Source organism: Diceros bicornis, chromosome 13, assembly GCF_020826845.1.
Source record: "Diceros bicornis minor isolate mBicDic1 chromosome 13, mDicBic1.mat.cur, whole genome shotgun sequence".
NCBI lineage: Eukaryota > Metazoa > Chordata > Mammalia > Perissodactyla > Rhinocerotidae > Diceros > Diceros bicornis.
This window is the reverse complement of record NC_080752.1, coordinates 18,960,279-18,987,279: the sequence shown is the minus strand read 5'-3', so window position 1 is coordinate 18,987,279 and position 27,001 is coordinate 18,960,279. Positions and strand designations below refer to the sequence as shown.

Genomic DNA, 27,001 nt, shown 5'->3' with positions numbered 1-27,001 from the left:
AATGTGGAAGAAGGGCAACCAGCATCTGCCTTTCCTCCACCTTCTCCCTCCGGCCCCAGCCCAATATTTTCTGCTGCCTCCAGAACAACCCGTGATGCTCCAGCAGCCCCCACAGAAGCACTCCTGGAATGAAGCAGTCCTTATCTCCTGTGACGATGGGCCCCACCTCACCTTTCCAGCCTTTGCTGCTCAACAGAGACCACAGATGGCCAGGCCTCTGAGCCACACTTCCAGATCACGCTGTCCTGACCTTTTCTTTGAGATCCTTATAACTGGCCTTTACCTCAAACCTTCTGATTTATGACCCTCTCTGACCTCAGATACCTGACAGAACAGCCTCAGCTCTACCTCCTTACCCCGCTCTCCCCTTCTCTTGCTTTCCTCATCCCAGCTTGTCAGGGGATCGTGATTCTGTTGTTGGACCAGGGAGCCAGGAATCTAAGGAAAGGAGACCTTGATTCTACATAATCTTATTTCCTCTTTTCAAAACTTGTCACCTGGAGTAGGGAGAATGAGGCCTGGGTTTAAGACTGGTCCTGCCAGAACTCTCTCTGACCCTCAGTCCTTTCATGAATAAACTCAGAGTTGAACTATCTGTTGTGTAAGGTTCCTCTGGCTCCAACTGTCTTTGATTGTGCTGATAAAATCTACTTGAAGACATGGAGTTATTTTGAGACTCACTGAACTGGTATTTGCAAGATCCTCTGTGTTGCTAAAATGAACGTGATAATACAACTGTGGGATTAGCAGGATTCTAATGTGTTTGTATGTCCAAATATCTGTGTTACGTGTGCATGGTTAAGGTTGGAGAAAGTGGAGACATATCCCCCCACTGACTCTTAGTTTCCAAATAAATGAGCCACTTTCAGAGCAATCCTTTTTAACATGTCATAAAATTAACTATGGGAAAAGATAATGGTACAAATATCTTCAAGCACTTCATGCACACACACAGTTATACTTGGCGAGGCATTATTAGGTATCATCAGACATTGAAAATGTTTTGATTTTAAAACACTTAATGAAGATTCCCAGATAAATTAAAACGTCTCCATCTGCTGTCTGCATAGCAGGTGATATTTTAACATTGCACAATCATCTCCAAATCTAATTCCACCAGGAAGACTTCTAATCGCAGTTTAATTGTAGAGCAATATCCCACTTGGCAATCAATAAGGTACTGTCGTCAAACTTTGATTTAGTAGGAGATGTGAATAACATTCTCCACGTTATACAGAGAGAGAAATACTTTCAGGAAAGGCAGAGAAGGAGAGCGTCTTTGTCTCCCATTTTCCCCTGCTGCATACCATTCAAGCTCACAGAAGCCTATGAATCAATACCCCCATGTTGTGTGAATATAAATCTCATCAATTTTACATCAACACCATGAAAAAGCTACTGTTCTTTGAGCAGTTTTCCTCTGCTAGCTAAACATGTCCTCTTAATAAAACAAGAATAAATAGATCCTGATTATTTTACTAACAAACACTTCCTTCCTCACCAACTTTATTTGTGTTGAAATCCACTAGAATTAAAGTTATCTTGTGACCACTTGAAGGGCTAGGGTGACTGGGCAGTGACACCACCCTCCAAGTGTGAGGCAGTGGGAAACCTGGACAGGGCAGGAAGCTAAAGGGGGAGGTCCCAAGAGTAGTCAAAGAGGTTAATGAATGATCAGACTCTAGAAAGTTAAGGTGTGGCAGCAAATTATACTGCAGAAGTGATTCATAAGGTCAGAAGCCTGGAAAGAGGGCAACAGGCTGGGAATGGACATTATGAAAGGCTAGGGCCAATGGTCCAGAACTAAGATGATGACCACCATGAGAGCCAGAAGCCCAGTGTCCTGAGATGCTGGCTGTATGGTTCAAGGTCCTAATGCTGAAAGGATCTGGGGAGATGGAACAAGACCTTAGAGAACATCTACTCCAGTGGTTACCAACGTTTTCATAATGAAGTTCCCCTTGTCTTACATTTCTTCCTCGCTCCATAGACTCAGTAGTGAGGAAGATTTTGTCCACCAAAAAAATGTGTTTATAATCATTCACTTTCGTATTTGGATTATTTGAACCCATAACTAATTGCCAAAGAGAATCTTCTCAAAGATTAGCTAAGGAGTACAACAGTAACCTGATACAATTCCAACAAACTTGGCATTTTCATTTGCATGCATAATGAAATGTGTAGTCTTATTAGGAATAATAAATTTCTGTTTAGCTTTTTGAAATATTGAACATTGCTTAGGACCTCTTTTTATTACTTTTAATGACCTCAGTAGATCCAGGGCTTTGGGTTAGGAGCCATTGATCTGGCAAAAACTTCTCATTTGATAGAGGAATAAACTGAGGTCCAAAGAGGTACAGTGAGTGCCTTGTGTTCACATAGTGGCTAGAATTCCAGCCTCTTGATGCCCAGTAGGATGAAAAGACCCTTTATAAGGACTTGAAACACATCATATAACACCCAGATGCATACATAAGCCTTTACAGAGTACTGTTTAACGAGAGTTGCTTTCAGTAGATTTTATTTCGGAAAATGGACATAAAAGGACGGTGAACATCATTTGTTGAAGCTTAGATAATAAAGGTGGGAAGCTCAGTTTCAAGAGATTTTCAAATTACTGATCAGCTATCCCAATTTACTTTAGATGAACAACTATGGGCCAGGCACGGTGCAAGGTGTTGGGATGTCAGAGATGCGGAAAACAGAGCTGGTGGGGAAGACAGGCGAGGAACCAGGCCAACGTGTCAGAGAAGGAAGGTCTCTGAAAGCAGGAACCTGGGAGCTGTGTGTGAGGACCCCATCAGGAGTTTCAGCATCACTGGAGACTAAAGTTCTCTGGTGAAACACAACAGAGGAAGGAATTCTTTCTGCAGGGAGAGGGAAGGCAAGCCTTTTTCACGGGAGGTTTCACAGAGATGGTGCTATTTCAAATGGTCTTTGCAAGAGGAATAGGATTTGGGCAGGTGTATAAAAGAACAGGCATTGCAGACAGGAACCAACCCATGAGAAGCCTCAGAGACATGGGGGACCCCACCTCTAGCCCAAATGGTGACTTTGGACAAGATAGAGAAAGGTGTGCATTCCTCAAGACACTCCATCACCGTCTGTCAGAAAATTGTAACCGCGTAAATTTATGGTTCTGTGAACATGAATGGCACCCCCTGTAGTTGTACAGTGTACCTCTTCCACCACGGCAAGCAGATGCCCTGTGTATGTAAGTGTATTAAGTATCAGGCCAGAACTTAGACTGGGCGTGTTGGGAAGAAAGACGTATCAGAGCCTACACTCCTGAGTTAGACTGACTGGCTCTGGCAAGCTCAAGGAAGCCACCGCACAGACGCTCATTCAGCATATGAACAGTCCTGTTTATCTCTCTGGTCACGGCATTAAGACCCTGGAGGGAAGCCTCCGTTTCTCAGGGGCAGGCACAGCTCTCTTTCCTTCCATCTGGACCAAACAGCTTTTCCAAAGCCCTTCGAGCCTGTTCACACGTAGCTGAAACACATCTCTTATTGATCAACAGCTCGAAGGGAAAGTCCCCTGAAATATGTCTTGCTTTTGTCTCTGATAGGCCCTTCAGCATCATCATGCTGTTCACGAAATTTCCTACATTGCAAAGGACATCACGGATCACCGGGCCTTTGGATACGTTTGTGGGAAGGAAGGGAATCACAGATTTGTGGCCATAAAAACAGCCCAGGCGGTGAGTATCCCACTGAAGGAAGGTGCCTTCCTTCTAAGCTCAGGGGACAGCACAGTCGCACTGCTGGTCTTTGAAGGCCCATTGTGATATCTGACTAAGCGGTCCTGATGCTCAGGTTCCCATCTAGAAAAGATAAACAGCCTTAGAGCGAGGAAACACACTTATGCCCATCTAGTTTGTTGTTGTTTTTTCTAATGGGTATTTCGTAATGACTAATTATTTTCCTTTCTGATTAAGCTGGATGGTGGCACAGTATACAAGTAAGTTTCCTTGTGTTCATAGCCTTACTTAAAAAGAAAATAAGAGAAAACAAATAGCTATTTTGCATAAGGCCTACCCTAATTTTATTGTATTCGAAATTACTAATAAATAAAAGCAATGCCTTTTATGCTTATGATTATTATGAATTCGCAAATATAATTAGTTGAAGAAATGAACTTTAGCCTAGATGCAATTTGCTAAACCAACATAAACAGGGTAGAATTAATTAAAGATGGAATGCTTTCAGTTTAATAGAAAAAGGAAGGACTGCTGGGTATAGCATGCAAAAACAAAACTCGGTGGCTGCAGCTCAGGACCATTCCCTTATTAATGTGTTTTACCACCTTTTACTCCAGGCTGAACCTGTTATTCTGGACTTGAGAGATCTCTTTCAACTTATTTATGAATTAAAGCAAAGAGAAGAATTGGAAAAAAAGGCACAAAAGGATAAGCAGTGTGAACAAGCTGTGTATCAGGTATACCTGTGCATTTATCTTGGTTTCAGAGAAGACTGGGGCTTAGAATAAACAGATGTGAAAACTGACAGTCAGGGCTTCTCCTCCTGCTGCCCAGTGGAAATAAACAAAGATGAAAGGTTCCTGTGTAAATTACAGGCACCGAAAGCAAGCGGTTAGAAATGATCCCTTATTCTCTGAAATTCTAGACGTGTTACAGAAAGTGAAATCTTGAATCCAGAGGAGGATTTCAGGGGAGGAGAAGTGAAGATACACAACCACTTTGCTATTGTTAACGATGAGGGTGGAGTGTCTGCAAGGGTTTTGATTTTTTTTTCTGTGTGTTTTCTACCTTAATGACCCACCAGCCTATGGTACCCAGAGCTGGTTTCCTTACTGTTCTTAATTTCTAAATATAGTCTCACATCTCTTCCTTTATATCCTCTGCTTTTCACCCTCCCTTCCCTCACTCTGCTGTAGACAATTCTGGAAGAGGATGTGGAAGATCCTGTGTATCAGGTAATTTGTGAAACTAGTCGGGGTTTAAGGTCAGGAATGGCCAGGCCTGTGGTGTAGACATTTTGTCAGAGACCTGAAGAATCCACTGACTGCAGAGCCTGGAGAGAGATCAAGATGATTTCTGCGAGTGAGGGCTTCCAGTCCCTCCAGGAGCGAATTTCCATGAAAACTAACAGAAGTTTGGCCGGCGTCAGTAACATGGGACTTGGAGATGCACTTCTCCCTTCTTGCCCCTGCCTCAGCCCCCTCCACAATCTGTAAAAGTTTGATCCCAGAGCTGAATGTTTTCAAGAGTCTCTTGAATATTCTGAGTTCATTAGAGAGACTATGAATAATGAGGTGGCTTCTCTGAGTTAAGAAGCAGAGATGGGGACTGACGTTTTGACGACGTTTGAACACGACACTGAAGGATGGTTTTTAAGCTTTAGAAAAGCTGTGAGAAGTCTCTCTGGCCCCGTGTCGGCCATGCTGCCCCTCTGATTACCTGGCTCATGCTCTGGGGCCTCTTGTGAAGAGGAAGAGGGAGATCCTGGAGACATCCCAGCCCGTAGCTGCCTCTGGACTCTCTTCTAGGTTGCAGCCTAGGTGTGGGTGGAGAGGTGACTTCTCTTGGGTTCAATATGTGCTCTGTTCAAACAGATGCAGAGAAAAGGGAAGAGGAGGCCTCTCCTGCCCTGTGCTTATCCCCAAGAGAGAAAGAAGCCACAAATTTGACTTGTTGGACATAAAAGAAAACCTGAAACTTAGATTTCTAATTGGGACACACACGGGTTGTATATGTGTGTATCACATATGCATTATATATAAATGCATATTTTCACACAGCTGGTACCACTATGACAAAAGTAAAATAACACGGATTAAAAAAAAATGATATAATATGGAAAACTTGAAGCGGAAGAAGTATCTAGCATATATGCAAACGAAAGTCCAGGATGCACTTAATGACATGCCCTTGCTCTAGAATGCTGAGGGTGAGGATTCGTTATAATATGAGCTCAGCCCCTGGCTAACTGGCTCACAGAGAATGAAGACTATTGCGCTCTTTGAAATGGCCCAGTCCTTTGGATTCTGAAATATGCACGTGGAAAATTTGATTTTCAGTATTTAAAACTGAGAATGTAAAAAGGGTGAGATTTGTGGGATGAAGGACTTTGGGGCTTCAGAGTTGCCTTAGGACGTTGAGCCTTAGGAGGTAAAGGGAATCAACCTCTGTAACCCGAAGTTTACAAAGCTGGGATCCAGGCGTTCCCAAAAGACATCATTCCCACTTAGCAATGCCATCACATGCAGGCATTACTGAGATAAACGCGATTGGGGGAAGAGGTGGTATCTCCAGAAAGATCTGCAGGGGCCCCAGGCAGTCATCGCTAAAGCACTGCCGTGGGACCTTTGCAGTTTTCCTTGGAAAAGGCAGGAATGTGCAAAGGCACGTGTGGTGTTTCAGGAATTCAGTTGTCTCTTAGGTATTTTCTCTTGTGTCTGATTCTTTAATGCTCGCTGTGTTTTGTATCTTGAATTCCAAATGCTTTTTTCCTCTTTCTTTTTCCCCTCTGACCTTTCCTCTCTGGCCGCTCCGTAATAGTACATTGTGTTTGAGGCTGGACACGAGCCAATCCGTGATCCGGAAACGGAAGAAAACATTTATCAGGTATAAGATCGCTTCCCTCTCTTCCTGTTGCACCACTACCGATAAATGCGTGAAGGGTCTGAGGACCCCAGGGCTGGCTCCTCGCAAGCTCCACGTCCCTCTTTCCAGCCTTGCTGAGATACCCTTGTGTGACTGGCTCCTAGTTCTACAATTTACCAGTAGTTTTCATGACTTATTGTCGAAGTAGTTAATGGCCAGTTGGGTACAGTGTTTTAATTTTTAATGGATCTTAACTATTTTAAGTTGATTCAAAAGTCAAACATTCCATTTTACTAGAGTAATACATTGGAGGGTTGTTGTCCATAATATAGTAGAGTCCTTTGTTTCTCAAAAAAATGTGTTCATCACATTTCTTTAAAAAGCTAACCACACTACTGAAAATGAAGTACAAATTCAAAAAAAACCATTTGAAGACAATGTTGGGACTCTTAACTGAGTAAAAGAAAGTATAGCTAAAGGTTTTACCACTTCCGAAGGGAAGGTAAATTAATGTTCTTAAATGTCTGCTTATGTGAAGAACCGTGAACACACTTGAACTCATTTAATTCTCACAAATGTGCGATAAAGTAGGTATTTAAATCCCACTTGCACAAGGGGAAACTGAGCCTCAGAGAAGTCGAGTTGCTGTACCCACTATTCAGAGCTGAGATCAAACCCAGGCTAGTGTCTGAAGGCAAAACTCACGCTTCTCCCTCTGCTTTTCCATCAAAGAGTCTGGGGAGCTGCAGCATAGCAACACATCAAACAAATATGACGACCTCCAAGTTTTCACTAATTAGAATTTTAGTCCTCATTTGAATATAAACATTGTGGAAGAAGGAAAACATTTAATGTATTTCATAAGTGATTTTAATTTTCTTAATCAATTTTGTTGTGTGGTCTGTTACTCTGCCTTGGGCATGCATTACTTGTGTAATGAAAGTAAAGCAGATTTTCAATTTCCATCAAACACAGAATTCTAAATGACCAAAGTATAACGTTAGCTCTACCAACAACTCGATTTAAACCAGTCCTGTGGACTGATTATCTAAGTATTTCTATCCACTGGATCCATCAGGAGTGGATTCAAGTGCGAGGTTGTGCTTTGAGGCTTTGCTTAAAATCATCGCTTACAAAGTTTCAGTCTTTAAACAGAAAAGTTGCGAATTTGTCCTCAGTGCCAGATTTTAAAGTACAACCTTGCAGTGTCTGAATATGAGGCCAAAGGAACTACTCACTAGTCATCCTAGGAAGACAGAACACCTTTTCAAACACAATTAGGCTTTTCCATATAGGAGGTTCCTGAATTCAGGCTTAGCTGTGGTTGATAGGGCTCCCATTGTGCCCTGTGGGGACTGCTGGTGGGGCCCCCTCGTGTACTGGGAAGAACTGGGTTTAGGCAAGTGGAGAAGTAGGTTCTAGTTCTGGCTCTGTCACCAACTAGCTTTGGCTGAGTGGTAGTGGGCAAGGCACTTGCCCTCTCTGAGCCTCAGTTTCCCCAATGATAAAATAGGGGAATAATTTCTCCCTTACTCACATGTTGGTGTGAGAATGAAACCAGATCATGTGGAGAATCCTGGGTCACGTGCTGAGTCCACAGGATCTTAGTACAAGTACCAACTCAGCCATCAATCACCCTCTCAAGCTCCTTTCCTCCTTGGGGCCTCAGTTAACTCATCTGTAAAATGAGCAAATAAGACTGACGAGTCTCTCAGGCAGGCCCTGTTCTGTTCTTTGCAATGAGTGCCTCATCAAAGGTGGTGATTCTTAGAGAAGCGTGTTGGCTTGCTTTACAGGGCACAAGGCTCTTAGAAATGGTGTGCGTGTGTGTGTGCATGGTTTTGGTAACATTTATTGAGACCTGAGTGTGGGCCTGCTCTGTGAAGGGGTTTACATGCAGTATTTTACTATATCTCCCAACAACCTTCTGTGGCTTGACCCACTGTTCCCACTTCACGGAAGCAGCAAGTGAGTCTCACGGAGATCAGGTACCTTGCCCTGGGTCACAGCTGGCAAGAGGTGGAGCCCCCACTCACACCCACGTCTCTCTGACTTCTGTAAACAAATTAATCACGAGGCTCTTTTCAGCTCAGAGTTCCCTGATGCTGAGTTTCACAATTAGATTCTGTGTGCGTTTCAAGTCACTATCTGAAAAATCACACTTGTTTAACAGTTCTGACCTCCAGAATCTTCCCTGTCTGTCCGTCGTTAACAGGAGGTACCATTTAGGGGGATGAATATTTTATCGCCCTCTATTGGAAAGGCCTCTGGTCCTTCTCTCTGCACTGCCAGTCAGCTGGGCCTCAATCTGCTTAACAAGAGATAAGCTCTTGGGCCTAAAGATAAGACTGGGCTTTTAAGGAGCTGCTATTAGGAGCCTCATTTTTTTTAACGGCCCACAAGTGTTCCATAGCTGTTCCTCCCGAGTAGATTGTGGTGTTTCTCATGCTTCACCTTGGTCCAAGATGGTCTCAGATTTTATTCCATCCCCTGTTCTCTGGAATGAGGGAAACAGACGTGGGGCCTAATCCTTTCATTGTTTTGTGTCCTTGGATGAAGTACATAACTTTTGTCTCTCAATTTCCTGGACTATAAAATAGGGATACTCTGTCGTCTGCTTCTAGAAGTGAAGATATAAAGCAAGAGGACGGCACTTGGTGCATAGTGGGTTCTGTGTCCATGTTAGTTCCCGTTACTGCTACATGTCATGAGTATCAGATCTGTTCAGGATGTCTTAGGACGATGCAGTAAGTGAAGTAGAACGTGGCTGCTCACCTCGTCTTGTCAGAACGCCTAGCGGAAAGCCGCAGCCTCGCTCACCGTTGCTGTTTATAACCCACACAGAGGAGGGGAGACTGCTGAGTAAATGTAACCTCTCCTCAAGGATCAGTGGTCTCATTTTCCAGACCGGATTCATAATAGCAATTGTCTTGCTCTTTTCATGCCTCAGAAAAAGTGAGCAGTCATCTTTTTAAAAGAACACAGAACCTCATAGTACAAAGCCTTTTTATACCTCACTTAATTTTGACCCTTCCAATAACTCGGGGAGATAAGAAGACCAGCCGCAGTGACTATCATTGTAAACGTACGAAAATCAAGCCCTCCAGCTTAAGTGCTGGGCCCAAGGCCAGAGCCTCAGATTCTAAACCTAGGGTTCTTTAGTATCCGAACAAGCTTCCTATGTAAGCGAGATGCGCAGCTTTCCACGCAGACGCTCTCCAAGTTCAGACATTCGAAAATCATGTTTAATCACCTACGATGTGTCAAGTAGCATTATTTTAAAATGATAAGTCTCTAGTCCTGTGTCACCCAACCCTTAAACTGCCTCTCCACACTAATATGTTGCTGAGCTAAAAATGTCTTCTGTGTGTACAGTACTCAATGTATAGTTTTTAGAGTAATTTCACATCTGTTAACTCATTCACTCAAAAAGTAATGATGTATGGAGCACCTCGCACGTGCTGGGCCCGGGGGCATGTAATATTGACCACAGCGTGTCCCACCCTTAAAGGTTTTGTAGGCAACCCCTTGGATGCTCACAACAACCAGAGGTGGAGACTGAGGTTCAGAGAACAAAGTGACCTCTCTGAGGTCACACAGCCTGTGGCAGAGCCAGGATTAGGAACCAGCTCTCCCACTTCCTTTTGGTCCAGAACTGTTATCACTCTAGAACGTCACATTTCTGACGTGGTCTATACACTGGAAGGACCAGGCAGGCAGAGCTCAGAGCCAGGACCAAGGCTCTCTCTGGTCTTGGTCCCTTTAGCCCTTCGGCCCGTGTTCTGCTTCAGCACACAAGTGGTAAATGTTTGATGCTTAGATGTTTCGTGTTTAACCAGTGTTTACAGATGGGGAAACAAGGATAATAACATATCCGGCCTGCCCTTAGCAAGCTTGCAGAGCAGTGGGGACAGAGAGAAGTGACAGGCAGCTGCAGTGTGGTTGACAAAGCACATTTACAGTCTACTTGAGCGGCCTGGTCACTTTCCATCTCCCCCAGCAAGACAAGGAGCTCTGCTCAGTCAGGGGCCGTATCTGTCTTGTTCCCGTCCTTGTCCCAGGCAAAGTGCAGTGCAGGACACATAAGAGGTACTTGGTAACTTTTACGTTTTAAGGAAAGGATGCACCAGAGGTCACAAGAGTACAGAGGAAGGTTCAGACTAGGCCTAGAGAGTCAGGCAGGGCTCCCAAGAAGATGTCCCGGCTGAGATAAATCTTAAAGGACAAACAGGCAGATTGATATCTCACCCACGGGAAAGCCACGCAGAAAAGCTTTTTCAATTATGCACAGTTTGGGTTTGTCCATCCCACTGCTGCTTCTCCGTTTGAGGGATAATTGAGAGTCACCAGCAGTTCAACTTGCTAAGTGCCCATAGTGAGCAGTGAATTACGGGGAACAGAAATGCTCTTCGTTTTGCTCAGGAAAGGGCGAACTAGTAAAAATAAAAGTGAGGGCTGCTGATTTATTGGCCCTCGTTAACAAGGACTCTGTAGGCATTCTCTGAGGATTCCTTTTAGATGCAGCCCAGTTATCAGGAGCAAAGAAATTACATTCTTCATTGGCTACCTGCAAACTGAGGTTTGCAAGAGCAGCTCTGAAAGTGCATCTTTCGCACATGCACGCTCACTCATAGGCCTGTTTGCTGCAGGAACGTGCACAAGCTTCTGGGAGTGTAGAATGTGTTGAAGAAAAAAGAAGCAACCAAAACAGCTGTGGGAACGGGGTGAGATGCAGCTGTCTCTATAGTGTAGTCGTTAAAAGGCAAACTGCGCAGCACAAACGCCTGGCCCTTCTGATCCTCGACTGCGGGACCCTCTCCAGGCTTCATTTTCCTCCTCTGCAACATGGGGACAGTTGTCATCCTTATCTGACTGACTTGTCCTGAGGATTACGTGAGAATGTATGTAAACACAAATATTCAAAAGAGTGCCTGCCACATAGAAAGTGCCCCGTCACTGTTAGCTCATACTTTTAGTAATAAATGCCTTGTTTGATAACCAGAAAGAGGTGGGTTCAATTACTTACTCACTTTGAAGCTTTGGGCAAATTTCCCTAATATCTCTGAGCCTCACTTTCTACTATTTAAACTGGAGATTATAATACTAACATGTTAGGGTTATTATAAGGATTTTAACTTAAGCTAATGAGAGTGAAAATGACAAAGGGACTTAAGGAATAAGCTCAACTTCTTCTCTAAGAAGAATGGGGTGGTCAGCTGGTCCAAGGCTACAAGATACTTTTTCTTCACTGTTCCGCATGTTCCTCTACGGCACATTCACCCAGCAGACATTTACTGAATGCCCGTTGGTGTTAGGCACTATGCCTGCTCTTAGGGAGCTCCCAGTCTGATGGAAAGGAGGGTTATCAGACAGTTATAAAACCACTGCCTACTCATCCCTCCAGTGGAGGTGTGAGCTGAGCTGTGCTAGTTGCTGGGGAAGAACAGGTAATGACTGCTTTTAATCTGCAATGTTAATTGACTCATGAGAAAAGTATTCAAGGTACCTAGTGTTGTTAGTATTATAAAATATGTTCATATACATATTTATATAATGTATCCATGACAGCAGAAGCTATCATTCTAACACTTAACAGTATTATAGTTCCTAATAATTTTTGTTTATTTACTATTTTCTCATTTGATCTTCACAATAACCTGAGCGAGAGGCAGAGCCAACAGCACCCATTTTATAATCATGAAGGTCAGAGGAGCTAAGTGACCTGCTCAGGGCGTTACAGTTACCAATAAGACAGCTGATGAGTCAGAGAAGAGAGGGAGGGAAGAACATAGATACGTGTTAAAAACAATCAGGGTTTTCTGGATTCTAGTCTCATGTTTTTCATGCCTTTTATGGGCCCTTCTCTTGACAAAAGCCTTCGGTAATTATCAGATAGCTTGTATGTGATCCCAACAGAAGCTATGCGTTGTACTAGTGCCTTGACATTTGCTCTAGTGAATAGCCCGGATCTGTCTTAGGTGCAAAGTGTTTCAATCACTTGGGACAGCTCAGAGCTCTTCCCTGGGCCTCCTTTCTGTCTTTGGTGAAATGAGGATTATTTTTTCCGCCACATGCTCTCTGAGGTCTCTGCAGCTTCCTATTCTGTGACTTTGTGAGGAGCCAATGGCAGAGACACCTGCAAAGTTTTGTTGAGTGGGTCACACACCCCTCTCCTCACCCGCTTTTCCTGGGGGGAGCCTGGCCTGAGGCCTTCACAAGTCCAACAGCCCCTGCAGTTGGGTCCCTTGGGCCTCAGGAGCTGTTCTCATGCACACTTAGCCAGCACGGAGTTGAAGTCTGGTTGCTTTGTTCTGTGAAAGTGGAGAACCAGAGTGTTGACTGTGTTGAATTTGATTTTTCCCTAGGTTCCCACCAGCCAAAAGAAGGAAGGTGTTTATGATGTGCCAAAAAGTCAACCTGTAAGTGTAAGTATATCTCCTCCCTCCTGCCAGGTCCCCGTGACCTGCGTTCATACCAAGATGATGTCTGCAACCTGGGGAAGGGAAGCTCTCCTCTGGATAAGTGTCACAACTCCTGTGGCTTTGCTGGGTACTGCGTGCTGGGGCCTCCTCACTGGGTCAGGAGGCAGGAGCTGTAAGGCAGAAATGGTAGGGCTGAGGAAAGGGGGCCAGTCTGGACCAAGGTCTGGCCCCATGAGTGGAGTAAGTTGAATCGTGCAAACCGCTATGTCCAAGGGACTCAAGGTTCAGGTGTTCCATGGCGAAAGCCTTCAGCCAAAGATTTTATTCTACCTGCTCAAATAGGGGGCAGTGCCTTGGTTCTGGGAAGAGAGTTGCCCATCTAATCTGAAAGGGGTTGAGAAGTTTCGGAAGGACAATAGGAGAAGGGCTGGCCAGGGCCTGTGGAGTGTTGTGAGGGGCCAGCCAATGTGCAGAACACTGTGGAAAAGGCCATGTGTAGTGGGCTTCCAGAGAACCCAGAGTGTCCACTGCATCTAGACCCCATCTGCTGGTGAGACTCCTGGAAACTGAGACACAAAGGAAGATCCCTAGCTCTGTGGTACTGCCCCAAGCCACTGCTAGGCCCAGACCCATATTTAGGGCATCCAGTTGGCACTCAGAAGGCACCCTCTATACATAATTCAGGCATCACTAGGGAGCCAGTGAAGGCTGTTGAGCAGGGCACGTGTGACTTTGCCACACCCACGTAAAAAGAACTGGAGTGTTTAGTCACTGTTGATCTCATTCAGCTCAACAATGGGTGGAAAGAGCACGGGCTTTGAAGACATGCAGACCCTCCAGAATCCCAGCTCTTGCCCTAACAGAGCAGTTGTGAGGCTCAATGTCTCTTATTTGGAACATTATTATCAGTTCTGGACCCCATACTGTAAGAGATGTAAAGACACACCTGCATATTTCAAGATCAGATTGATAAGGGGAATTGAAACCACATCCCATGAGGAACAGCTGAAGGACCTGGAGCAAAGAAACTATGAGTATGGAGATGGGAGTCCAAAGGGCCACTGTGTGGACGAGGATTATACTGTACTGGGTTAGCCCAGCTTGTGTAACTGAGACCAGTGGGTGGCACTGTAAGAAAGCCAGTTCCAGCTCAGAGTGAGGGTGACCTTCCTGTCGGTCAGAGCTGTTCAGGGTGGAACAGCTAGCACCTAAGAGAGTGAACTCACCGTCACTGGAGCTGCACAAGCAGAGCCTGGAAGACCCCCTGTCAGAAAGACTATGGGGGGATTCAAATGTGGAATGAGTAGAGGGGCAAGAGGAACTCCTCTCCCTTCTAGACCTGGGCTTCCAGGTTCTCTGAGTGGGAGTCTCTCTGGCCCATCCTTACCCTCCCCTGCCCCCACCCACCTTCTTCCTAGTGAAATTTCTTTCTGATCAGTGTTCATTTCTCTGTCATACTCAGCAGTATCTTGAAACCACCATACCTTATCTAAATATGCTTTCAAAACCCAATGCATGTTAGTTTTAATGAAAAAACCTATCCAAATACAGGCCCCTTTTCACCAACCCAAGTCTAGAAACCCAGTAGAAAACATGCAGTGTTGACACCGTTCAGGGAAAAAGCAGTTTTTCTCCCTAAGGGCTTTGTGTCTAATCAAGCTCCTTGTCAGTGTGACACTGGTCTGCTCTTCGTGTTTCAGTCTGGTCCAGCTCCCATTACACAGCTCCTTACAATTCAATTTGTGCCTAAATTCCCTCACTCGCCCCTAACAGGTTTAGATACGTGAGGAAACATGCTCCATTTGCCGCCTGGCTTCTGTGAATTTATTAACCAGTCTGGCCACACTATCTCCGTGCTTAATAGCCCCCCAAAAAAAATCCCAGCTCCCCAGCCTGCCATACATGGCATTGGGGTCCCAGCCTCAGCCTGTATCTCTGATCTCCCTCCTCCTGGTCCAGCTCTAGTGACCCCCGCAGTTCCCTGGAGGAGTCACGCCCTCTCCCTCTTTTCAGCCCCCTCTCACATCCCAGCTTGGCTTCAAGCTCTGCTCTCAGGGAGACTTTCTGGACTTCTGCCCCAAACAGTGTCGGCAGATCACCCCTACCTTTGTGGCCCCCGTTCCCTGTCGTTCCTCTATCAACAGCACTTACCACAGTGTCAGAATTCTCCTTCCCCGTTACTTCCAGGAGCTTCCTCCGTGAATTACCAGAAGCAAGCCCAGGGCCTGGTTCGTGGAAGCCACGCACGACACAGCTGCTCCAGGAATATTAAATAAATATATGAATGACTTACCCTGTAGAAAAAATTTATGAAAATCCCTGGTACTTTCTTTTAAGTGGAATTCCCTGTTTTTCTGACTCTAAACTAGTCATTAAGTAAACGTACTAATGTTTTGCTTCGAAAATATCTGGGCTGCCTGAATAGCCTGCAGTGGCTCCCAACTCACTGTTCCCACAGAGTCCCAGAAGCATCTGACGGTGATGACTGCTTTTCCGTGAGTGATTTCAACATTTTCTAAAAGCCTAAGTGAGGCAGCCAGTTAACAGCACAGGCTGTGATGGAGAGGCAGGTGATGCCGCTGGACTCTCGGCTCCTGCTCCTACTGCCTGGGGGACTTCTGATGAGTTTCCTTGCCCCACTGAATCTCAGTGTTCTCATCCACAGAAGGGGCTGTTAAACCTAACTTGCAAGAGGATTTTGAGGAGAAAATAGTGTACGTGTTGGAAAGTGGATCCGACTTGCCTAAATATCCCAGAGGTACTTCCATACCCCACGTCCCTCCCTGGTCTGGGATCTTCCTGTCCTCCAGACCTCCCCCGTAGACCTGCCTTCTGATGAGTGCACATGCCCTAACATACCTGTGTGCTCTGAAGATCCCTGCCATGAGGTCGCTGTTTGCCCCCTCACCACCTGCTCCTTAGCTGGAAAGGCAAACAGACCAAAGACAACCAAAGCCGGGCATGTTAAGCAGCTTCTAGAGAGTTTGGGGGCTTCCACAAGTTTCTCACAGGAAGGAAAACTGCCCAGTGGCCTGTAGCTCTAGATACCACCTGGTTTCTTCTTCCTTGGTTCCAGGTCTGCACAGAGCCCTGGTGAGTGACTCAGCTTGGGTCTGCCCTTGGGGAAAGCTGCCAGCCAGCCCAGAAAGCATGGCCGCCTGGTCCTCAGAGTCAGTCTGGATGTGCTCTCATCCTGGCCTCCTACTAAGGGTCCCTGAGCAACTTTTTGCCTCTCTAAGCCTCAATGTCATCATCTGTAACAAGAAAGTAATGGCTGCCTTGTAGTTTTGTTTGGAGGATTAAAGGAGACATTTATGTAAAACCCTTAACAGGGGATATGGATTAGGTTAAATGAGAATATTTCCATTTGTTGCTGTTACAAGCAATATGCCAGCAAACAGTTCTCACTGACCTGGGGATTGCCAAGTATTCTAGGTGATTAAATACCTCCTCTGGGAAGCCTTCCTTACTGCAGAGAAACCAGCCCCTCTGGGATACCTCTGTACTTCTCTTTGCGATGATCACACTGGGTTATTTTCTCTCAGTATATCCATGTGAGCCATTGCACTTGGGGTTCCATAACACTTTGGCTTTGGGGTTAATGATAACACCTGCTGTAGAGTTTTTGCATAAGCACTAAGTGAGCTTAAGTATGTGAATGAGCACAGGGCTTGGTGCACTAACTGTGATCTGTTATTATTATGTTTCCCCCACTTTTCTGTGAGGACAGGAATCACTTTTAATCATCACTGCCTCTAAAATAACTCTTCTTGGGATTTCTGATCTCTTTCACAGTTTGATGGTAGACTTTCCCCCCAAAAAAACCACACATGCGCGTGTAAATTTCTGTAGGTCTTGAAGCCGGCGGGATCCCTTGATCTCAGCTCTAGAGCCTCTGTCCTAGAGCCTGTCACTGGCTCGTCATCACTCTTCCATGGTCAGAGATATCCTCAGGAAGGTGGCAAATTTGATGTATTGGGCAGCAGAAGTAAGAATTCCTTGTGTTTCTTATTGTCTTACCCACCTCAGTGCATCAACTTAGGGGAGCAAAGTTTTGTCTTGATTCACTTTGCCCCAGGTCCAGACAGAAAACCGATTCCATCTTGGTACTTTGCTGCCTCACATTCACTCATCCCTGCCCTAGTGCCTGTCTCCTACCTTGCACCATAACCTTAGGATGCTCAGTTGTACTGGCCCTTTTCTTGTTCTACTTTCTCAAATAATACATTAAGATGCTTTTGTTTGCTTGTTTTAATTTGGACCTGTAATGTTCCCTTCTTCTAGCAGATTTCTTCTTAGGGTCATGCTATGCTACCTTCCACTGATTAGTTCCTTTCTTAGAAACTCTGAGCCAAGGTGAGGATTAATCCCGCTCACTCTTGGAAATATACATTTTGTCTCTCCCTGGTCAAGGCAGTTAGAAGCTTTGCACAGGGGCTAATCTCTACTGTGTCTTAACTACATGGGTATATTTTTATGTCAGGGTCTCTGAAATCCAATGGCATAAATGCTTCCTGACAAGACATGCTGGGTGGTGAAAGAGACAGGGAGGTCTCAGGAGAGAGGGTGTGACTTGGGCAAAGCTTTGAAGGATGAGCAGGGAAAAGAGAAATGGAAGCCCTTCTAGGCAGACCATTGAGGTCCTTCTGGCACCTGAGTCCATACTGCCTCTACTCAGCAGCCTTCGGAGCTAATGAATTTGTCATCAATTTCCATCTCAAAGAAATGGGGGGAATACAGGTAGTCTTCTTTTCTGCGAGCTGACAGTGCTAGTCATGTTCTTTAGACAAATATCCTGGCCTCTTTGGGACTGTCAAAAATGCACACTCCTGAGTCGGGAGGAAGGCGTCTGCTAAGCATTCCCGTTACTGCATCCATTGTTCAGTGCTTTCTGCACTCTGTTAGCCTTTGAACATGATTCTGGTTCCACAGCGGGGCCTCCAGTGGAGAGGGCGTTCAGAGGCTGCTGATGTGCCTGCTTCAGACCTGCTTATGCCCCACAACACTGAACTTGCTGAGACTTACCGTGAAGGCCAGCTGTTTCAGTGACACAGACCTAAAGCTAAGCATGACTCATGTCATTTTTGCCTAAGAAATCCTCAGTGCTTTTCTTCTCCCCCCACCCCGTGTAATATTCTTACAGCTAAAAAAGATCTTTTATCCTTCACCTTATAATTGCCCAGTTTAAAAGCCTTTTGTGTCGTTGCGTTAGGCATGAAAGACTTTCTAATTATCAGTAATAACCAGTCAGTGGATTCTAGCAGAACTTTTTTTGGCCTTCAAAAGACAGATTCTTAGAAGTTTGGCATAGTGGTAAATAAGAAGCACACCATTTGTCAAATTGATAAGTTGGATTTGACGTTAATTTCCTTTTGATGAAACATGGATTCAGAAATTGAAAGGAATGATCAGACCCTCCTGAGATTCTTTCCTCACTTTGAGCGTGTTCTTTGTCAATCACTTCGACTTTCTGAGACTCATCTTCCTGATCTGCAAAATGAAAATGACGACCGTCCTCTACCACCATCTCAGGGCTTTTGTGCGACTCACGAGGTGATGTGCAAGTGTTTTCTGTGAAGACGAGGGGTTGCTTTTATAGACGGGGGGAAGTAAAGATTGAGGCATGCTATGTGTTAGTTGCCTCCACTTATTTTCTGGGCTGTCGTATGATTAAGACAAAGGCCCTGTTATGACAGGAGAGGGCAAATCTGAGCTCAATATAAGAAAAAGAATTTCAGACCATCTGAGCTGATTTTCAGAGGAAAGGATATCCTCTCAGAGCAGTGAGGTCTCTGCGCCAGGGGTATTCAAGCAGCAGATGAGAGGTTCTGTAAGGGATTCCTGAATTGTGAAGGCGACTGCGGTGGTGGAACTCAGAATCAGTCACCTACTCTCGCATCCGTTTGCCCCCACGTTCATTACGTTTAGTATTTACATCATCACATTGCTCCCAGTATCTCAGCTGCCAAGCTGGATTCTCCAGAGGCCCCATTCCTGTCTTCATCATGATCATGGTGGCTTTGAAGTCACCCACTCTGAAGTGCATAGAAGTAAGTGTGGCATTGCCCTGTGAAGTTAGGGTTCTGGATGGAAAGAAGTTTACAGAGTGTTATAATCAAGTCATCTCACTGAGCAAGTATGGGGCACAGAATAGGTGCTTAGAAAATCTGTTGCTCCTTAGTTTCCTTCTGGAGAGCTTGAAATCAGGGCTCTAGATCTATCTGGTGCATCCTGAAAAGGAGCCACAGTGAGAGAAACTGATAAAAATCCCAAGGATCGGATCTGAAGTCCAGGCCTCTATCGTCTTATAGTGCCAGGCCACCTGCCCCGTGTACTAGAGTCTAAGGCTGACTGAGCTGTGAGAAAAGCAGGTAGACTTTCCTGAGCATCTGCTCCGTGCCATGGACAGCCCAGGCTCTGGTCTGAGCTTCTCTCTTTCAGTAATCACAACACTGGAAGGTAAGTGTCCTTTACATATAAGGAAACCGAGGCTTCAAGTGGTCACGTAACTCACTCATGATCACAAAGCTGGTACCTGGCAGAGCCAGAATTTGAATTCTAGGTTGTTCTGCCTCAGACACCCACACAATTTTCACTAAAACACACTGCCTTTAAGATTAAAGAAAATGAGTCCTCCATCTCCTCACCCTCGCCCTAATCAGAATCAATACTTAGGCCTCAGTTCCGTCTCCTGTTGCTCAATGTTCTTGAGTCTTTATAACAGTGCTTAGCCCTCAGGAGGCCCAGCACTTGGTGGCTGGCTGCGAACACCTCTCTCCTCCTTTAGACCAAGTTCCATGAGGGCATGCCCACATCTAATTTATTCCCAACCCCTCACTCGGCCCGGCGCACTGCTGTCGTCATCCTAATGTTGAAGATATTTGTGAATCCCAAAGAACCAATCTCATCGAAAGCTGCCCACCTCTGAAGATCAGAAAGCTTCTCATTTTGCCACCTCTGCCTCCCACCCTGCACGTGCCTGTGTCTTTCTGTATGAGACCTCTGTCTGGTTGATTTTCTTTGCCCTAGATTTTATTCAGTTTCCCTACTGCAAATGTAGGAAGAGTTAATCCATTAATGTGAGGAATTGCAGGAATTCTCTGGACAACTGTTCCCTCCCCCCCAGCCCCATCTTTCATGGCAAATAAATTTTCATTCACAATTCAGCAGTTGGTTTTTCCTTTAGTTTGAAATCTGGATCAAGATGTTGCATAATTGGATTAAATCTCGTCTGAACATTTGTCAGCTTCGCTTCCTCATTAAGCACCACATTGTAGAGAAATTATAATTATCACAAGGCAGTTAACATAGATGTCACACAAGAGGAGATGGTCCTGAAGTGAGGGAAAGGAATCTGAATCTATGGATCCTCACAAATAAAACAGAAGGTTCCCCTTTTCATGTTTCTTAGGTGGGCTTTCTTTCAGCTGTACTTAAAAATTGTCCTGAGGTAGACGCCTAAATTCCTAGAATCTGAGAGTTAGTAGGAACATTAAAAGATGCTATTTGGTTTATCTTCCCCACCAAGGCAAGAATCCCTCGAGAACATTTGTGATGAGTACAGATGAACATTCTGGACTCTCTGGCTTCGGCTCACATACCTGTAGTGACAGACCTTCATGACTTTGGTGATCTCAGAGCTCCAATTTCTAGAAAGCTTTTCCTTTTTTGAGTTCCCTTGCAACTTCTGTTCATTTATGTATTCATTCATTCATCCACTTAGCAAATATTTTCTAAGAACTTCCTACCTGCCAGACAGTGTTCTATTCACTAGAGATGTAAAGATGAATAAGACAGCCTGCTCAAGAATCTTAATGGTCTCAAGAAGAAGACAGACAAATAAAAATAATTACAATCAATATAATCAGGGCTCTGCGTACAAGACGCTATGAGAGCTAGTGGAGCGGCAGTAAGCTTCACCCAAGGGAGTTCAGTGAAGTCTTCATCCAGGGACTGAGTTTGGGTACAGTCTTAAAAGATGATGGGAGTTTGGCACTGGAGAAAGGGTGGAACAGTATTCAGGAAGAGGGAACCGAATGTTTAAAGATACCGAAGAGTGGAAAAGCCTAACATATCCCAGGGGCTGACGAGTATTCTGGGGTGGCGGAACCACAGGATGCCTTTATGGGAGCAGGAGACAAGGATACCAAGGGAAGCGGCCCCAGTGAGCAAAGGGCCTGAAATGTGGTGCTGAGAAGCTGGGATTTGCTGGGAAGCCACTGATGCTTTCAGGTGGTGGAGTGGCACTATTAGAGTTGCCTGTTTCAACATCACTCTGGTGGCCTGCGGCAGGTGGCTTGGCAGGTGGGGAGACCATTAAGAAGCTAATGGGATTATCTATGTGTATCCATCAGGTTGGAGTCAGGAAAACAGAGCCTATGCCAGGTAGTTTAATAGAGGGCACTTAATGCAGGGAACTAGTTACAAAGGTGTTAGAAGAGCTGAAAAGCCAAACAGGGTTCAGTGGGGCAACCCAGAAGTTGCTACCATCCCTAAATCTAGAAGGACAAAGGAAGGAGATGGTGTTAGCAGAGCCCAGGGGCTGGGGCTGCCAACAGGCACTGGACCACTGAGGGAGCTGCCCAGAGGGAGCGAGGACCATGGCGAGAGGGGCTGTCTGGTGGAAACGAAAACCACCACAGAGGAGATTCAACCACTGCCAGAAGGCTGCTGAAAGAGAGGTGGGAAGAAACTCACTGTTTCTCCCTTCCTCCCACCATCCAGTTTCTGACCGCTGCCTCCTGATGGTCAAATCTAAGTGGAAGTCAGTTGGCAAGGGAGCCTGGGCAATGTAGTTTACAGGGGTCAGCCCCCTGGCATACCACACAGAGCAGGGGGAGGACACGAAGGAGCCCAGGGGAAAGAGGTGAAGGGGTAGGCAAGTGAGGACCACTGTGGGTCTGGACTGAGGGGCAGACCCTACAGACAGAGAGAGAAAGGTAAATTGAGTGGATGACCAGAGTGAATCGGGAAAGATCTTGCTGATGTGGGAGGTTGGAAAAATATGAGGTCTAAGCTACCTCCGAGGTGGCAAGCTCTGGGAGGTCAGGTAACCATATCAGGTAACCAGGCACTATGGACCCTGCTCCTCTCCGATAGCTCTGTCATTTACATGCATGCCGTTTTATATCTCTAACTTCTAAGAGTGTTTGTACGTCAGCCTTCCATCTGCTGTCTTCAGGTTCTTGCCAAAGACAGTAGTGATCCCTTTCATCTTCTTCCTTGTTCTCAGACCATGACTCACTTTGGGTGGTGTCATATTATCACTTTGAATGATATCTGGCTCTTTCTTCCAAGGTTGAAAAACTGGGCTGTCATGAGTGGAATCAAACAGAGCTCTAGACAGCTCCGTGGAAGTCATTCCAGAAACTTGTTTTCCACAAATGCAGATGTGGAAGGGGATAAGTGTGTGCATAAGCAGTTGTCTGGTGTCCAGTTTGCTCGGTGGTGTGTTGGAAAAAATCACATCTGGATAAAACAGTGATCACTCCATTCCTTTGCTAAAATACCTGCTACTGGTCTCGTTGAGGAATGGTCTTCAAGCTTCTTATGAAACCCAGGAACCTTTTTTCAAAGGAAATGTGCCCGGTAGCCTTCTATATAAACAGACAAAAGAGGAGATATGGTTGGAGCCTCAAGGCCTACCCACCTGAAAGCCCTCCCTCCTGCCCATTCCGAAGGATAGGAGGTTCTGGAAGGGAAGAGATCCAGAGAGGCTAGTGTGAAAACCACTGTCAAATGAACCCACTAGTTAATTCCACAGGCAGGAGAAGTGAGGAGGTCAGACAAGGAGATCCTTCACATTATTTCCCATTGGAGGCTTTGTCATTCTATCACTGGATCCATGAACACAGATTGGGAGCCTACCCTTTGGGAGGCAGTAAAACAGCAGAGAAAGCAGACAAGTTGAAGTTAGTTGGAGCTTTACACTTGCCGGCTGCATGATTCTAGCGCAGGTTGCGTTATCTTTCAGATTCTTCTTAGGACCGAGTAACAACCTGGGTTCTTGTGAGGATTAAATAAGAGGACAGATATGATGGCTGTTGTGTGTTTGGCTCAGACTAAGTATGCAGTACTTGGTTGGCAACATAGTATTGCAGTTAAAACTGTGAGCTTTGCAGCCTGACTACTTGGGCCTGAAATTTCTTTCCCTCAATTACCAGCTGGTGACCTTGAACAGGTTATTTAAACTTCTCTGTGCCTATGTGTATTCACTTGTAAAATGAGTGTAATGACTATGGTACCTACCTCATAGAGTTCTTTCTAGGACTTGAATAAGATAATACATGTGAGGCATTAGAACAGCGCCTGGCACATAGGTGACAGGTGCTCAATACATGTTAGCCGTCATTGTGATTCTGAGCTATTATGTGGACAAAGGACTGTACCAAATGCTTCAAGAGGTAGGAGGATGAGTAGGACTTGGCCCACCCACTAGTGTGCTTTTAGACTACTGGAGGGAGTAAGACTGGTGTATAGAGCGAGGGACTGGAATGCTTTAATTCTCCATGCCCAAGCCATAATGTCAACAAGATCAAGTTTAAGTGAGGTGGGGCTGAACCTGCAGGGGAGTGCCCTGGCTATGGGTGGGAGGTAAGAAATAATTATAACTTCCAAATATTGAGCACCCCAGCAAGCAAGGGACTGTGGTAGGCACTTAATGCATGCAAAACTTTAAGACTCTCCCAAACAAGCATAAGACGTCGGTCTCTTCTCTACTGTAAGGGATGTTGAAGATCAGAGAAGTTAAATCACTTAGCACAGCTATAAGAGGCATCACTAAGAATCAAATCCAGCTCTCTCTGACCCTAAAACTAGGGTGACCTAGTTTATCATCCAAACTTATGAAAGGGGGTTTGCTATTGACTATTACGTCAGGACAGTGGGCATGAACAGGAGGTGTCTTAGGCAAACCAGGATGTACGGCCATTCCACCCAAAGCCGGTGAGTGCTCTTCCTCCTGGGCCAAGCTGTCTCTAAGACCAGACCAGGTGAGATATCAAACAGAAGGCAGGAGGCGGCTATCCATCTTGTTCCTGGAACTCTTTGCCAATAGTGCTACCTGTGCTGAAGCAGCCACAGTACTACCCCCAAGATGCAGGTGCCCTGATGCATGCTTGCTCCTTCAGTGGGCATAAATCAAGATTACTTGGAGATCTGTTACGTGGTAAGAAAATGTGATTCAGGAGTATGTGTTAACTGCTGCTGCTGTGAGTGTATCATCATTTCTCTAATACAGATCATTAACATTCATAGAACCTTAACTACAGTGTCTCTAATGAGCAAAGCTTTACTATACAGTTTCCCCATAAATATCCATTGATGCTGACACTCATTCTCTCTCGGTACAGTAATTCTGCTTTTCTGGATAAATCATCGTGTTGAGGCTCTTTCTTTCTCTTAACTGCCATTATTAGTGGTTGCACAAGAATAATGAACAAACTGGAGTTTTAAAAAAGGAAAAAGAGAGGAATGAATGATCGTGGAGAATAAAAATAGATACATTGGTGACAGTCCCAATCCAAAGCATGCAAAACTGATTTTTGCAATGACTTAGAAAGGAGACAAGAAATGAACATTTGCTGAGCACTTACTGGGGACCAGGGAGTGTGCACATTGTTTGGCAAGCTGTATCTAGTTCAGTGGTTCCCAAAGACTGTGTTGCCTAACAGTCATTTGCGACACTTAAAAACACAACGTCTTGGGCCCCACTCCTGTAGATCTGCTTTTGTAAGGCTTTCATGTGTTTATATATGAAGGGAGATTTACAAAGCTCCCCCAATGGATTCCAATGCTCCACTAAGTTGATTTAGTTTAATTAACATGACAACTATGGTTTTCTCTGTTTTATGGGTGAGAAGATTGAGGTGGAGATGCTAAGGGGAGAGGGAAATAGAGTGTGGTTATGAAGGAGGAATCCATCGCATCTCGACTTGGGCATAAAGCACGGCTCGCGTTAAGGCGACAGTCACTCTCCCTTTTCACAAGACTTTCTCCTCCTCCACCTCCCGTTTACCTCCCTATCCTGGAGTTCTGTCAGTGTGTCAGCATGTTTCTCCACTACTATTCCTTTTTCCCACTGTTGCCCCCGATGCTCTGGGTTGTCTTTTTTTCCCTCTTTTCTGTATTTTTTAATCTCTTAGCCTTGTCTCTTTGGCTATTTCTATGTTGTTGTTGTTTCTACAGTCACCTTGGAAGTTCTGGCCCCCTTACCCCTGTCATCATTATAGGGATAACATTTGCAATGTGAGCTGGCCACGGTCCTCCAGAGAGGATTGGATGGACCATGGCAAGGCGGGCTCCTAAACTGCCCACCGTGGCTGCTCCTTCTAGAACCTTTACCTCTCATCCTAGTCTTAAAACACAGATTGTCTGACACCATCTGTTCTCACCGTGGCGTAATGGTCAAGAGTAAATACTCTAAAGCTAACCCACTTTGGTAAAAATCATAGCTCTGCCATTAACTAGCTGTGGCACCTCGGGCAAGTTAATTAACCCTTCTGTACCTCAGTTTCCTCCTCTGAAAATGAGGATAATAATAGCACCTACATTTGTCATGATAATTAAATGAGTTAATATATGAAAGTACTTTAGAACAGTGTCTCGTATATACAGAGGAAGTTCTATCTAAGCATTAGCTGTTATTATTATTGTTCTGCATGACCTAGCCAAGAAGGGATGAGGTCTTAATACTACTGCTTAGCCCATTCCTTCCTCTTCAGACCAGAATGAACTATTTGGGATACGTTCTAGAGATAGAATCACCATTTCTTAATGAATGATTGGAAGTCAGGGTATGGGAGAGAGATGAATCAAGGGTAACTTATACATTTGGGGTCTTTATGGATCTAACAAAGCTGGAAATCAGTGATCCCAACCACTTGTGACCTAACCAAGGAGATACTGACTACTGTTAATTAACAAGGTCTTTCATAGAACAGACATAGCAAGCATGCAGGTACAGAGGGTCTCTGCTTCTGGTGTCTGTGTAAGATCTCATCCTCTTGTCCTAGCTACCTGGTCTCAGAGATAGGGTGTCCAGCACCAGAGAACAAGCAGGAAAAGAAGCCAGAGGCCAGAGCACTGATGTCAAAGTGACAAACCTAGAGATCCTTTGTTTCTGTGGTAGTATGCACAAAGTGTCCCTTTTGTTTTAATTTTATGGTTTCTGCAGTACCGGAAGGTACCTCCTAGAACCAGTCTCTGGTCACTTATGCATTGTTCTGTTCAAGCATTCATTCATTCATTCCTTCCGCAAACATCATCCAATGTCCATTGTGTTGAGCGCTGTGCCAAGCACAGATGCTGTACAAGTCAGACCAGGTCCCATCCCTCGCCCAGCTCACATTCCACAGGAGAAGAGTGCCAATGAACAAGTAAACAGACAAACAGAGCATGAGTGTTAGCCACAAAACCAAACAAGGTAATGTGATGAGAGCTGGGCTGCTGCTTTCTTTAGGTAAATAGTCAGAGGGGTTTCCCTAGGGAGGTCACACTTGACCAAGAGCTGAATTATGAGAAGAAACCAACCAGTTGAAGAGTGAGACAAGGACAGAGAAAGGCAAGGGTAAAGGTTCAGGGGCAGGATTGTTCCAGTGGTCCATGAGGAACAGAACGAAGACCATTATTGACCAGAGCACAGTGGGAAAGGGGAGAGTAGAGGAAGGTGACACAGAGGTCACACCCAAGCATGGACAGTCCTATAGGCAGTGGTAAGGAGTTTGGATTTATTCCATGTGTAATGGAAGACAGTGGAGGGTTTAAGCAGGGGAGTGAACCTGATTTGGTGTTTTTTTAATATCATTCTGACTGCTCTATGGGGGGTGAACTTAAGGGGACAGGAGTGGAAGCAGCAGTCTAGGCAAAGAAGAATGCTGCAGAGAGATGGAGGGGGCAGACAGAGTTGGGACACGTTCTAGAGATAGAATCAGCATTTCTTAATGAATGATGGGTGTCAGGGTGTGAGAGAGGGATCTAGAGTAACTTGTACATTTGGGGGCTTGAGCATCTA

At 45.2% G+C, this 27,001-nt stretch overlaps 1 protein-coding gene across 1 annotated transcript in view; it reads left to right on the top strand.

The window, feature by feature from the left end:
* The window catches only part of DAB1 (DAB adaptor protein 1), a 277,882-nt gene that overhangs the window by 208,358 nt on the left and 42,523 nt on the right, over positions 1–27,001 (top strand). Inside the window, exons 5-7 of the mRNA XM_058552526.1 lie at positions 3,572–3,703; positions 4,321–4,440; positions 12,934–12,993. Of these exons, the coding sequence (XP_058408509.1) occupies positions 3,572–3,703; positions 4,321–4,440; positions 12,934–12,993 (312 nt within the window). The remainder of the gene's footprint in view (positions 1–3,571; positions 3,704–4,320; positions 4,441–12,933; positions 12,994–27,001) is intronic.